This window comes from Acromyrmex echinatior, chromosome 3, assembly GCF_024713525.1.
Source record: "Acromyrmex echinatior isolate Ae372 chromosome 3, ASM2471352v2, whole genome shotgun sequence".
In the NCBI taxonomy this organism is placed as follows: Eukaryota; Metazoa; Arthropoda; class Insecta; order Hymenoptera; family Formicidae; genus Acromyrmex; species Acromyrmex echinatior.
In genome coordinates, this window is record NC_141854.1 from 15811046 (window position 1) to 15826404 (window position 15359).

The window sequence follows — 15359 nt, forward strand, 5'->3', positions numbered from 1 at the left end:
TTTATTCATTAGAATTTTTATTTATTCATTTTTAGTATGCCTATATATGCCCTTATTGTTTTAGTATACATATTATAACTAAATATATAAATTATTGAATCATATCGTTTTCAATCAATAACATATCAATTTCGCATTAAAAGTTTCACCATATGCAAGGAATTATAATCTTTCTCTCTTTTGGATAATTTGTGAATGTTTTATGATACCACTGATGAGACAAATATGCACATACCACCTAAAAAAAAAAAAATTTGTACATACATACTTGATCTCTTTTTATCAAAAAACATTTCTTATTGATTTCTATTTCTTACCTGATTTGATATAACCCAAAAAGTAATGTAATGAAATGTAGAAGCTTGCCAAAGAATTACGGAGAGCATTAAATATATAATTATTTCCCACAATTGCAATGGACCTGCTATATACTTAAATAGACCATCAAGTGATATTTTATGTTCAAGAGATACGATGTCACCATGAGAATTTTTACGTAGTCTTGCAAGAATAAAATTTGTTTTCAATTGTTCATACGACGCCCATAAACATATAAATGCACAAACTAGTTTCACAGTTGTGATTTTGTGTAGAAACAAAGTTGCGTACGAACCTATTAACGAAAAAAATTTTATACATATGTATATATATATGTGTGTGTGTGTGTATACACACGCGCGCGCGCACACACACACACACATATACATATAATATACATACTATATATATTTTTTTAATTAAAAAGTTAAATTAAATAATAAAAAAAGTCAAAAGTTAATAACTTATTAATAAGTTATTTTAAACATATTAACTTTTTAACTTATCAACCTCTCTTTAACTTATCAACCTAATTAAAAATTTTTTTTATCAAATCTCTAAAAAACTTAATATTCTTTCCTTTCATAAAATTTTTTATAAATTTCTTCTAGAAAATTTTACTTTGTTATTTCAAATAAACTTAAATTACAAATAAAATTTATTAATATTAAATTTATATTATGTTCTATAGTGCTGCAATTTTTTGCAATTTTAACCCTTCCAATTATATTATAAAAATTACAATATAATTGTACACACACACACACGCACGCACGCGTAAAATTTTCTTTTAGTTTATAATAATATTTAAAAATTAGCATTTTTAGATTCAAAATGAAACAATTTTAATTCTTACAGAAAAGTTAATAAATTAATATTTAAAATAACTAATATAGTTGATAAATTATTACTTTAACTTTATTATTTAATTTCTAATTTTCTAGTCAACTACCCAACTCTGATGTATATATTTATATATATACATACAGAATTAGAAAAAGTCTTGGACCAATAAAATATCTCGAAAAGAAGTATAATATATTGAGAAAAATATTTCATATAAAAATTGCATACAAAAATCCTTTGTTTTCCAGATATTTCACCATTACGAGATTTTTTTTAGTTATTCTATATATAAAAGTATATTGTTCATATATAATTATACATAGATACTTTCTTAAGTAATTAGAAAGTAGTAAATTTGTAAATTTTTTCAAATTACCTTTAACAAATCCTTTAGATTCGCCTAATATACACAGAATTATTCCGATATAATGCGCAAATCCGATGAAATAAAGGAATACATGCATTTTTTGATTACTATACACATTAACGAAACATGACTCATAAACTCTTTTCCAACAATGTATATTAAATACAACAATAGCCAGAAATGCATCTTCTGCTGGTACTAAAAAAATAATTATCTATATATCTATATCTATATAAATATAGAATTAATGGCATTCTTAATAAATATGTATATTCAAAAAAATATTTAAAAAGAACATACGTAATGATTTTCTAGATGTTCCTAATAATGTGTCTAACAATGTAAACACAATTTCAGGTATATTTATATTATAGAGATATTTGTAAGAAAATGAGCAAAGAGTAATAGTCATCAGTGGTGCACAAAACATATAAAAATGTTTAAACCATCTACAAAAATTTTTTTAATAATTTGAGCATTAGATAAAAGACTACATACATGTACGAGGGCAAGGTGAAAAGTTCTCGGCCTAGAAGTGAAAGAATAAGTTTTTTACTTTAAAAATACATTTATTTCTCCATGATGTACTCAATGTACCATCTATGGATTAGGCCGAGAACTTTTCACCTTGCCCTCGTACATTTGATATTTAAAAAAATATCTTTAAAATAATAATTAAAATAATATGTACTACATAATATATTTTTAATAAATTATTGTTAAATTAAGTCATTAAATTTTTGTAAAAAAATATGTAAGATTTTAATTTACCTTTTGGGCACTTCGAATTTTGCTGCTATTGTGTGAGGTGTCTTTACACTAAATTTGCCGTAGAGAAAGGCACGTTTTATAAACGTAGGTAAATAAGATTCCAGCAAATTTAATAATAATGACGTTAATATTATATTCACTGAGATTAAGATGAAAAAGTGGCGCATAATATTTATATCCATTTCTTAGTTTGTGTTTCAATGTTAAAAGAGTACAGACAACTGTACGTCTAACGAGTCTATGCAAACTATGCTAGAAAGAGAATCTACGAAATTTCTATTTAGAAAGTTTACATAGTTATAGACTTGACCATTGCTCCACTTGTTGCACAATGTGGGTCACTGAAACAACGAAAAGTAATCTAATCGTATCTATACGAGTTTTGATAAAATTAATAAGAACATATATACACACACATGTATATATTAGGTGTTGGAATTAATTCGTAGCGTTTTTAATGAAAGAATGTTATTTATTTCACATGAGCATTAAAAAATACATTAATGAAAGTACTTCCCATCACTTGTAAAACGCTACGAATTAATTCCAACACCTAATACATGTATAATAAATATTTCATACATTACACATATAAAATATATGTATAGCTTAGTATTCAGAACGCACTTTTATTTATCGATAAATATGCGATTTTATGTCTGAAATTCTATGGTATACATAATGTGAAATATCCAGCAAGAAGTAAGTCATGAAATCAATGTTGACTGAGATCAATTTAATGGTCCTTTTTCACTAGGTATATGTTAAATACACGTTAACACCGTAAAAATACCGTATTCTGAATACGAACCATAATATATATTATATAAAATATACATATATTATAAAAATAATACATACTTCAAAAATCTCTAAATTTTACAAAGAATACTAACGATTAATGATATATGATATTTAAATATAAAACACATAAAAGTAGTCTATATTGACACGACCGAAGTGAATGCTGCTTGTGTCACAATAAAAATGATACGTATGCCTGAAATTTTTCCTTTTTATCTCTCCTGGAAGAATTTAACCTATAGAAAAAAATCTATAGTTCACGTTATACTATAAATATACTGTACATCAGAAATGATAAAATTTTGAGTACCGTTACATTAGTATTTTTTTCTTTTTCTTACATAAAAATCTACCCATTTATGTGAGTCATACGAGGACAAAGTATTGAGTCATCTAAAAAGTATCCGGTTTTTTGTCACTAGATGTGTGTTAATGGTCATATATTTAGTGACAAAGTATCGCGGATACTTTTTAGATGACCCAATAGTTGTTGAAATTGCAATCTTACATTTTCACAAGTTCGCTATGCTAAAATGCAAGGCTCAATCGTGGTAGCATTTGGACTATAATACCGGCGAAGTAAATTTAATTTTTATAAATTTAAATAATAATAAACTTACATATATATATATTGTATTGTATATGAAATATATTATATATCAAACCTGTCCAAAACTCGGCTCGTGAGCTGAAGCTTTTCACTTTTCCGCTGTCTAAGTCTAAATAGAACGAAATGAAGAATAAATAACAAAAAATAGATAGACGCTAGCACTCTGAATTCAGATCTATCTAAATATGTTGCAATATGCAATGTTGCAACACAATATTACTGTAAACTTCTTCGCGCGCTGTATGGAAACATTCATATTTTTTTTTATACAATAAAAAACAATGATCAATATAGCATTATTATAAGTGTCACAGACACTTATATAATAATAATGTTATATTGATCATTGCTACACGGCACGTTTAATCGGCTTTAATAATATCCGTATAAAACTGATCATAGTCGTTACATTCTTCCGAATAAGATGATAGGCAAATTAAAAACGGCTATTATAATTGCAGATTGAGAAACGAGTTCCCTCGACTCTTTCATTCTACGACGCTTGGGTGGACCTGAATTTAGACGTTTATCTGAAATTTTAATAATATACCTAATTTTGATTGTAATAAAATTTCTTCAAAATATCACAGATCGTAATTATAACATACTAAAATACATAAAAATGTAAAACATGAGCAGTAAACGAATTGGCCTATGACAATAGGGATCATTAAAGTCATTACGTAAACAGTAACAAATCCAAAGGCTTCAGCTAATAAAGATGAGATCATAACTGAATCGCGAAATGTGAGTCGTAGGATCCATGTACAATATTTTGGCGTACGTATCAATACGCAGCACTGGTTTTTTACGTTAAAATATTTTTTAATCTTGAATTAAAAATAAAAATAAAAAAAAAGATATTGTCATTTGGGTTGAAACAGAATTATATTCTGAGTATGAATTCGAGAACACATCACTTGGATTAAGTAAGGTAACATAATTTTTATAGGATTATAACTTGGCACCAATTAGTTGAATATCAAGTCTTTTATACAAATACACAAGTATTATAATATTTTACTTTTTTAAAGTGAAAAATAGTACCAGTTAGGTTTTGAAGCATTTGATTGACAAATCGAAAAAGGAATACTATTACTAATTGACCAATTAAAAAATGCTCTGAAACATTTATAGCATCAAGTAGATCATGATTAAGATTATATGAGAGCGTGCTTTTTTGCTCTCTTATGACTCTCAATCACTACTCTCTAGTATATATATTAGGTGTTGGAATTAATTCGTAGCGTTTTACAAGAGATGGGAAGTACTTTCATTAATGTATTTTTTAATGCTCATGTGAAATAAATAACATTCTTTCATTAAAAAACGCTACGAATTAATTCCAACACCTAATATATATATATATATATATATATATATATATATATATATATATACATGTCAACAAAATTTCTCGTAAAGGTAATAGTAGATAATTTTTCGTAAAGGAATGACAGCTTGTTATAAAATCACCAATACTGAAGTTATAACATCGATGTTATGAAACTGATCAATCACAGTCATTTCATTCTTCAGAGGAATGGCTGATTGGTTAGTTTTATAATATCGATGTTATAATTTCAGTGTAAATCGAGTCGTGTAAATGTAGTCATTGATGTTCACTTTATAATTTATATAAGTATCGATCCGCATTGCACATAATTTATATAAGCATCCGCATTACAATTATTTTAAATATTTTATAAAATGAATTAATTTCAGAAATGATAATTCCGAAAAATATTGCCTCGGCCAGGAGTCGAATCCGGATCTCTTGCATTTCGTGCGAGCGTCGTGAGCCTTTAGACCACCGAGACTTTAGCAATATTCTTCGCAACAACCTATATATAGAGAGAGTTACGTATTTTTTCAACGCATGTGTACAAACAATAAGATTGGGAACAAGTCTGTTTAAATAACACTACTTTAAATACGAAGCGCTACGGTCTGAGTGTGAGATGTTGAACTAATATATATATTCATATGAATCAATTTCAGAAATGATAATTACATGCCGATATGGTTATCAGACTTTCAACGCAATTAATCTGAAATATTAATAATCCCTCCAAATTTCCCAAATTAATCTTAAAAAATTGTAATAAACTTATTGCGAAAAATATTGCTTCGGCCGGAAGTCGGCACGTAATTATCATTTCTGAAATTAATTCATTTATATGAATATATTATATATATATATACACACATATATATATACATATATAAGTTCAATATGTCAACACTCAGCCGTAGTAGCGCTTCGTATTTAAAATAATGTTACTTAACATAAACGGTCTTGTTTCCAATCTTATTATTTTATAAAATGTTTAAATTAATTGTCATCATAACACATTTTACTACAAAATTTATCAACATAAGATTGATATTGATCAAATAATTTTACAAAAAAAAAATGGAAATAAAAAAGAAACAAAAAAAATTGTCGTCGTAAAAAGAATTTATCAATAAAAAAGTTTTCATATAAAAACATATATAAATATTAATAAATTCATAAATATATACATAAATATATATAGTAATAATTTTTACAATTCATTCTTACTAAAGTTAAATCAAGTTTGAAAAAATGAGAAAAAATTGTCATACTCGTATATATATTTACATATATATGTATTTTAAATTTTATGTACAAGATGTTCTTTAAGTACATTTTCTTTAAGTCATTTTCAAGGAGGTAATTTTTTAATTTATTTCAAGAAAAAAAGTACATATAAACAAGTCCTAAACGGTAACGGTGAAGCAAGGCAATTTATGCAGAATAATATCCCCAATGCAATTTATCATATCGTCGAACGTTTGCGAACATTCAGCGATATCTTCGAGAAAAGTATTCTTTTATAAAGGGGGGATACTATCGAAGGTCTGTGATATTTAGGATACCAAAACTACAACAAATGTTTTTAATAATAAAATCAAAGCACATCCAGAAACGAGCACAAGGAAAATAGCTAGGACTTTTTTTGTTTGAAATGAAATGAAAAATATGTAAATATATGTAAATATATATGGCAATTTTATCCTATTTTGTCAAACTTAACGTTAATAAGAATAAATTGCAAAAATTAATCTTTTAATTTTGTTCATGTTTTTTATTATTATTTTTTGTATCGAACAGAATAAGTGCTTCAAAAGAAATTAACACATGTATATACATATGTATATAGATATATTTATATATATTTACATATATATTAATATTTATATACGTTCTTATATAACTTTTTATCGAAGTATAAATTCTTTGGTAAGTTTTTTGTAATTTTCTTTTTTATTATACTAGTTTTTTCTCTTTTGCAAAATTGTTTAATTAATAGCAATGTGAATATTTATATAAACTAGGAATATAAACTAGGAGTGAGCATTTCATGTGTGATATGGATATCCGCGGAATCTCTCGATCTTCACTCATGTGCAACAAATGATTAACGAGCTCGACTAGGATTCCCTGGTATTCCAAGCACTAATGCAAATCTGCTACAATCAAAAACTACATAGCTATAGCTTTGAAATTGTGTTGAACAAAATTATGTATAATATGATTTATACTTTCATCCTGTTACTGTGACTGTAGCTTGATGCACGTACTATGTAAATTAGCGTTCTACTTTTACGAGATATCCGAGAATGGCTAAAAATGTTAGCCAAACGTTCATCGTTTTATATTTCATGTAAATTTATTAAATTAATATATTTATAGCTAAATAAATAATTGTTTAAAAACCTATTGTTACCTACAGCTTATTCTTTTAAATTATATTATCGAGAGTCCTATCTGTTTATTTTATTCATTACACAATTTCTAATTATAATTAATTCTTCACCGACAAAGTAAAATTTTCATTTTCTTCAATTGATTCATCTCATTATTCTGTACAGAAGTATCAAAATTATACGATTATGAAAAAATAAGTTTACGAAATATTTCATATTAAGTAATACATGCTAGACTAATGTATAAAATAACTCTAAAATTGATTTTCTGATATCTCCACCTCGATACTTTTATATAGAAGAATAATTAGAGGTATATCATATTGAATAAAAAAAATTATTTCCATTTAAAAAAATGATATAACTTTCATGTATCCTTGAAATATAGGTTTTTTCAAAAATTATTTTTACTTTATTTGTCCCCTTTCAAAACTTAGATGCGTTTCCAGTTACGCATAAAACTGCATTATTGTTATGCAGCGCTTTGAAATCGCTTTCTGCGAATAAAGCAAAATTTTTGCTTTAGTTATTCGGAACGATTTTCTGCGCGGTCCGCGCACATTAGTGCAAATTATAAAAATATTAAAAATGTTAAATATGTTTTTAATTATATTATTATGTCACATATGATAATTAGAATCCGACTGAAATTTTTGCCGAAACACTCGGCTATATGTCAATTTCAACCGAAACCGAAACAAAAATTAAAAAATAGGAATCCTGTAAAAGCTATGTGACAGGCACACATACCATATACTTTTTTCATAAATATCATAATTTATTGAAACAATAATTAAATTTCGATCAAAATAAAAAAACCGAAATTTCGATTGTGAGTCAATTTTGACCAAAGAATCTAAGTACTTCTTCATAAACATCAATAATTTAATTATTGAAACAATAATTCCACATTACAAACATATATCTATATAGATGTTTCGACTAATCTTCCAGATATTATTAATATCGCGTTTCAAAAAGACGATGATACAAGTTAACGTAAATTAATGGTTGTAAGGAGATCCATCACTCTTCCATGCAGTCCCATGGCACGTAATAAGTGTTCGTTTTCAGTTTCGATCGGACTCTAATGATAATATATAATATAATGTGTACAATATATATCTATATAATATAATTTTATTATTATTATATTGATATATTGTTATTATATATATTATATATATATATATATATATCTTCATTATATTTTCAATTATTATTGAAAAGTATTTAACATAATAACGTAATACATCAAACTTTAAAGATTGACTCTTAAACTTAAAACTTGTAATTAATTAAGATGAAATAAATTAATTATAATATAAAATATCTTTCAAGGTTTCAAATTGTCCGTTATTCATTTCGACTTCTTCTTCACTATAATATTCGTTCTTTTTCTTCTTTAGAACCTTTGATGAATTTCCCACTTAAGAATCACAGTACCATGAATATTTGTTCCGAACAACATGAAGCGTATCAGACGCTTCAACTGTCTCAAGTCGAAATAGAATCTCTAAAGCAGTCAATGCACTGAAAAGAGTGCTAAGAGTTCAATATGAACAGTACAATCTAGGATAAGAAATTCTCAGCGCTACTAAAATACTTCCAATGCATACATTGGTCCGAATCGGAACGACTGTCTATGCGCTTCATATGTAGGAACGTATCCCTTATTATAACTTTTGTCTGAAATGGTTTTTCGTATCTTATTTTTATATATTTTTATATATTTTTCGAGATAGTTACTGGGAAAATTAAAATGGAACACTCTAGTACATATATAAAAATTATACATAAATATATTTATACATATATATATATATGTATATATGTTATTTATAAAGTTTACTCATATTTCAATTCATAACTATTTGGTGTTATCTCTATAAGATATAGGGTAAACTTCAATTTTAAAAATTAAAGTATCGTGCTGCAGAAAATCAGTTATGTCGCGCACACATATAAATTCCGTATAACCAAAACTACGTTTATTCAATTCACACGTGGGTTTTTGGAATGCCTCAAGATCTGGTATTGACGATGTCTTTTCATATATATTTTTTTCCGAATTTTGTGGATGTACCAACGCAAAAAACATTGTACCATTAAATGGCCAGTCCAAAGCGTCGTCATTTTCTGATTTCATAATATGTAAAAGAAAAGATAGATAATCGGGATTCTTTGATGATATATTAATCCTTGCACAGATCTTATATCCGTTTGGACTTGTATAAAAACCTGGACTATAGAACATTTTTTGAGGATCGTTTGTCATAGCATTGAGTTTTTCTTGGAAAGATTTCAGTCTCCATATATAAACTCCATTACAATTTTGTAGACACATAGCCGCGAGCTGATTTTTCTGATTAGATACTGTTATAGAGAGCTCCCGGTTTTCCTGTTCCAAAACTACTATTCTTTCATATAGATTTCTAAAAACAAAGTTTATATCTTTTATATGTATTTCAGCATATATAGATAATCTTTTTTAAGATCGTATTTAAATTACTTGAGCAATTGTTGCCAATCAGGAGAAGGCTCTTCCTTGTCTGCAACTTGTATCCTATTTTTTAGAGGTGGATCCCATAATTTTGATTCCACAGACATTGCATTAGTGCCATTTTGTACTACCAGACAATTATAACAATTAATTTTAAAAAATAAGAGCAAATTTGTATTACTTTGTATTAATTTGATTATATAAAATATACCTCGAGGCTCTGAAATATCTTGTTTATATGTGCATTGAATGATATGTGTTTCCATATCCACAGGAGACAATTTTACTTGACAACCAAATTGCTGATAAATACAACTTGTACGTTTCTGAGATATCTCTCTAGTAGTATAAAGATCTGGGAAAAGATTTTCAGATTTCAAAGGTCGACTATCAACTGGACAGCAAGCACCTTCTTTCCTAATAATTCATAATGACCAGTCAACTTACATACAACGGTAGAAACATGATTAACGAAATAAAATACAACTTACTTAAGCCAAGTATAAATACAATGAGAACAAAATTTATGGCCACAAGATGTTAAAACTGGATCGCGTAGCCATGTTAGACATATGGGACATTCAAATCTAGGTTCTACATAGCCTTTGATATTCTCCTCACACTGCATGCAACGAAATTATAAACGGATATTTACAAATAAATGATACACATTAATATAAATGTTAAAACGGATAAAAATACAAGATCGTGAGATAGTTTTGTTTGAACAAACAATAATTAATTTCTTATTTTCTATTTTACAAAATTGCAGATATTTACGTTTTCGCTTTCCTCGGCGACCTTAGGAGGTTCTACTGAATTGGCCTGAGTTTCCATAATCTACAAGTAGTTTTTTAGTCATTTTGTTTATAAATTAGATAACAATGTTTACAATTAGATAACAACATTTATGGAGGGTAATAAGATAATTATTGAGTTACCATACCTCTGATATTGATAAAATTAGACTTATTTGATGTTTTTGCACGAAATGAATCTGATAGATAAAAGTTTCGCACTGTTCAGCGAACTGAGATATTAATCGTTAAATTGACGACTATTCAGATTAGGAAACCTGAATAGTCGCCCTACCCACGAAATGCAGGATTCAGAATCAGGAACATGAGTTCGTGAGTCAATACACTGATTAGCAAATGCACGAAACACGACGAGAAACGAGAGGTCAGTAGCTAATAGCGAATGAAAACACCTGCGCTAGACGATCCCATGATACAAAAATTATGGGCGTTGTGTTCGTTTTCAGAATTTTCAAAATGCACTTAGGGTGAAATCACACGGAAAAGGTACGGAAAAGGGTTGCGGAATAGAGAATGCATTGAAACAACTAATTAGCGTTGTTAGGAATAACGCAGAAGAACGCTGATTGGTTGCTTCTATGACGCATTCTCTATTCCGCAGTCGTTTTCCGCACCGTGTGATTTCATTCTTAAGGAGTGTTCACACCTTAGCGGAAAAGCAGAAAGTGGAAAAGCGGAAGCCAATCAGAACTCGCGGAAAGACAGAAGCAGACAAGCGGAATGTATCGCTTACTACTACCGCGAGTTCCGATTGACTTCCGCTTTTCCGTTTTCTGTTTTTTCGTCAAGATGTGAACCCGGCCTTACGAGTCCGTATTCAGAACGCGCTTTTATCGATAAAATTCTATAGTATGCGTGACGTAAATTATAGCATGTTAGCGCGCTAATATTGTTGTAAGCGCATTCTAAATATGGGCCAAAGAATACAAGATACAGCGTGTAGCATTGCGTATAATAAGTCGGTATGTATTCATAGTCGATTCTTATTTCAAGACTGTCTTAAGTAATGTCTTAAAACGCTAATGCAGCCCTCTGATTGCGGTTCGTGACTTCTTAAGACCGTACTTAAAACGGTCTAGAATATAAAATTTGATTATGAATAGAAATAGCAATATTAGATGCTTTCCATTTGATAACACAAGTCGACACAAGCGTCATTCTATCCTTCTTGATTTTCAGAGAGTGACAAAGATAAAATTTGTGTTGACTTGTGTCGTCTTGTATCATCAAATGGAAAACATCCATTGCAAACAACCAATCAAATTTTATCCTATATGCACTTTCTTGAGAGAATCATTCCTGGACCTGTTGTAGTGCAACTGTTCTCATATGTTAATTTTGAGCATACACGTCGTACACTTTATTGGTACAACGATGACTGTGTTCCAAAATTGACTGCCAGTACTGAAAATCTATAGTGCACGTAACGTAAACTGTAGCATTTTCAGTGCTGGCAGTAATTTTGGAATACGGCCGAAGAATAGAAGATGTAAGATATTTACTGGCCCATATTCAGAACTTACATTTAACAGAGAAAGCAACTTTGCAACTGTTGCAAAATTTTCATTTCCAAGGATTTCGTCAAATTTCTTCGAGCGAGAAAGGAGTATAATAGACCATCTCACTTCTCCACCAATAGCAATGTGTATGCATGATGTATGCAAAATCTAATTGCATCGTTTGTATCAATTCAGACAATGCAGGAATAAGGAACAGATCTAATATCTATTACTACGTTTACACGGCACGCTTTATGCCGAAATTATAACATCAATGTTATGAAACTGGCCAATTACAGTCATTCCATTCTTCAGAAGAATAGCTATGATTGGCCAGTTTTATAACGTCGATGTATTAATTTTGGCATAAAGCATGCGGTGTAACAGAGGTCTATGATGCATATATATATATATATATATATAAAATGTAATAATTAAATAATTTATTTTTTCCAAAATTTTGACTATTTTCCAACATATACAATTATTGTATATATGATATCAATAGAATTAAATAATTTCAATGAATAGCGTTTTCAAATTTGATGTACATTGCAATGCACAGATCTGAGATTAAATAATTAATTTCATAATTTATTACTTTTTTTATTAAATAATAAAAAATAAGGTAAAGTTTTTATACGATCGATGTTTATACTTGGTACTTCTGTAACTTTTAAGGACAAGATCGGTATCATTATATCTGGTATCATTATATTATCTTTACGCAGCTTTTTTACTACATATCTATAATACCTACGCAATAATAATAACGATATCAACACTGTTATTACAAATCGTATATGAAGGAAGTAAAACAATTTGCTCTCATTGTTACTATTTAAAGATCTAAAACATACAAATATTGTCGATTAGTATCCATTTGAATGTTCTCTATTTTTTCTCACCTTGTTCCAGTAAATGAAGATATTTTAATACGTTCACTTAATAATTAAATTTTAATAATTAAAAAACAGCATACATTTTTCCCGCTAACTTATATGCGATCTAGTGCAGAAATTGCTGAAAATACATCATGCAAACATGCAGAATTTCTAGCAGTAAACTGTAAATTTTTAAATACTTGACAAATTCTTCTGATTCTCTTATTAAATAATCCTATAGAGGTATGAGAGGTAATTCTAACACTAAAGGTACCGTCAATGCGATGCTATAAATGCTTTAATGCGTTTTTTAATTGGTCAATTTGCAAAATTCTTTCTTCTAATTGGTCCATTAAATGCTCAAAGCATTTGTAGCGAGACTTTGACCACAGCCTAAGTAAGCAGGACTGTAAGTACATAATGGAACATGTTTATGTTTTGTTACTGAATATACAGACATAGTATATTTCATATATTTTTTTTCCACAATGTATAGAAAATATAATAGTTTAACATACTTATAGCAAATACAAACATTAATTGGATGGATTATGTTGAAATTAATTATAAGTTTTTTCGAAACTTCTGTTTATTTTATTGCTTAAATTTTACTATATTGTTTTTCTTACTAATAAAAATGCATATATTTGTTTGATGTATTGTTATTATGTATATTTTTTATTATGATGTTGAACAAACGGGCATTGTCAATGGAAAAAACCCAGCATGAAAAAAGAGATTAGAAAACATAAAGATTTTGTTGCTGAAAGAAACGGATTCACATGAGCGTCATTTTATCTCATTCTTATCCGTTGTACCAGACGAGAAATGTTAGATAAGCCTCTATATTTTATTTATATTTACTATGATGCTGTCAATCATGATACGAATTTTACAAGTCATTAATAATTAAACGAACATTGCCCGAGTGAAAGCTACGAATTAAACAGACATGATCGAGCGGTCACAAGTTCGGCGGATTTATCAATCAGTTGATTCCTTAATTTCATACACACGCACATAGACTTATTACTTAATAATTTAAAATTCTCTTATTAATCAAGTGTGTACAAGAGGTGTATACAATAGCGGCGATTAGCAACTTTTATTTATTGAGCTAAAACAAAATTATATATAATTCCGACAATTGCATACGTATCAAAATAATTGATTTTATTTATAAAAATGTAAACGCTATTTACAAAAAGCTAAACACGCTGCTAATACAAATGCTAGTTTTGAATAGTTTTTATTTCTCGGATAAAAAAGACGATTGAAGAAAATATTCTATAAATATTCTATAAAATGTGCAAAAATTTTGATTATTATTGATGTATTTAATGTAATTTATAAATAAATTAAAAAATTATTTAATAACTTTTAAACAGAAGATTTACAGATCCTATAAAAATTGTAGAATTTAAAAAAAGAATCTAATTGAAGATTATATCTCCAATGTTAAATAAATATAATAAGTAAATTTAATTTTTTGTATAATATATTGCGATTGAAATGTGATACATCGTAATGCACAATTTTTATCTCACATTAACATTGACTGAATTATATTCACAGTTTCACATTATTACTATATCATTTTTCAATAATTTGAGTGCTAATCTTTAAGTAGTCATATCATTTTAAGTAGCTTATCAGGTTTACATTAAAATTAACTGACATAAATATAAATCATCCTTTGAGAAATACAAGTTTCAAAATTAAGAAAATGTGCTTTTGTGATGAGTTTTACATGACGACATCTAACTGAGAAAACTATATAAAAAATTTCTAAGGAAAAGAACTGGAGAAAGACTCAAGAGAAATGCATAAATCAATTGATTGGATTTTCTTCGCAAATAATTGTCACTTTCTGTATTTACTTTCGTCCATTAACCATGCAGTAATAATATATACATAAAACATTCATAATACTATTTTGTGTCACTATGAAATTGATAACGATTTCTAAATTGCAACATTTCTCTTAACTCATTATTTATTAGAAAGTAGCTAATTGCTGATTACACAAACAAAATAGTAAGTTAAAATATCAATCCAAAATAATAATTTTAATGTTAAAAATAGTAATAATTAAAATAATTTTTATTTCGTTAAATCTTAGATATAATCTCATATGTTATTTAATTAAATTTCTTAAATGAGTCTTGAAAAAATTTTTATTTCCTGAAACATCAATGTCGGTT

General features: G+C 27.7%; 2 protein-coding genes across 4 annotated transcripts in view; both read right to left on the reverse strand.

Annotated features, from left to right (window-relative positions):
- Positions 1-15359, reverse strand: part of LOC105149417 (polyprenal reductase) — a 19257-nt gene continuing 3898 nt past the window's right edge. Inside the window, exons 1-6 of one of the 3 annotated variants that reach the window (XM_087404770.1) lie at positions 3772-3806; positions 2303-2643; positions 1832-1980; positions 1541-1729; positions 318-613; positions 1-238 (exon numbers count right to left, since the gene is read on the reverse strand). In XM_087404770.1, the coding sequence (XP_087260896.1) occupies positions 146-238; positions 318-613; positions 1541-1729; positions 1832-1980; positions 2303-2484 (909 nt within the window). In that variant the 5' untranslated portion in view covers positions 2485-2643; positions 3772-3806 and the 3' untranslated portion in view covers positions 1-145. Of the gene's footprint in view, positions 239-317; positions 614-1540; positions 1730-1831; positions 1981-2302; positions 2644-3163; positions 3742-3771; positions 3807-15359 lie in introns of those variants that run through there. The other 2 variants (XM_011061806.2, XM_011061805.2) reach the window with 2 other exon arrangements.
- Positions 6404-11402, reverse strand: LOC105149418 (TNF receptor-associated factor 6). Its single transcript, XM_011061807.2, has 6 exons — positions 10901-11402; positions 10735-10794; positions 10446-10576; positions 10166-10371; positions 9964-10081; positions 6404-9886 (listed from the first exon to the last, which is right to left on the reverse strand). The coding sequence occupies exons 2-6, from the start codon at positions 10789-10791 to the stop codon at positions 9322-9324; spliced, it is 1077 nt and encodes a 358-aa protein (XP_011060109.1). The 5' UTR covers positions 10792-10794; positions 10901-11402; the 3' UTR covers positions 6404-9321.

What these genes read in the sequence shown, in the direction of transcription:
- LOC105149418 (XM_011061807.2), bottom strand. Translation starts at nt 10,791, where the DNA reads ATGGAAACTCAGGCCAATTCAGTAGAACCTCCTAAGGTCGCCGAGGAA. An exon ending in TCGCCGAGGAAAGCGAAAAC is followed by an intron (nt 10,577 to 10,734) that starts GTAAATATCTGC and finishes CGTTGCATGCAG; the next exon opens with TGTGAGGAGAATATCAAAGG. An exon ending in TGTATTTATACTTGGCTTAA is followed by an intron (nt 10,372 to 10,445) that starts GTAAGTTGTATT and finishes ATGAATTATTAG; the next exon opens with GAAAGAAGGTGCTTGCTGTC.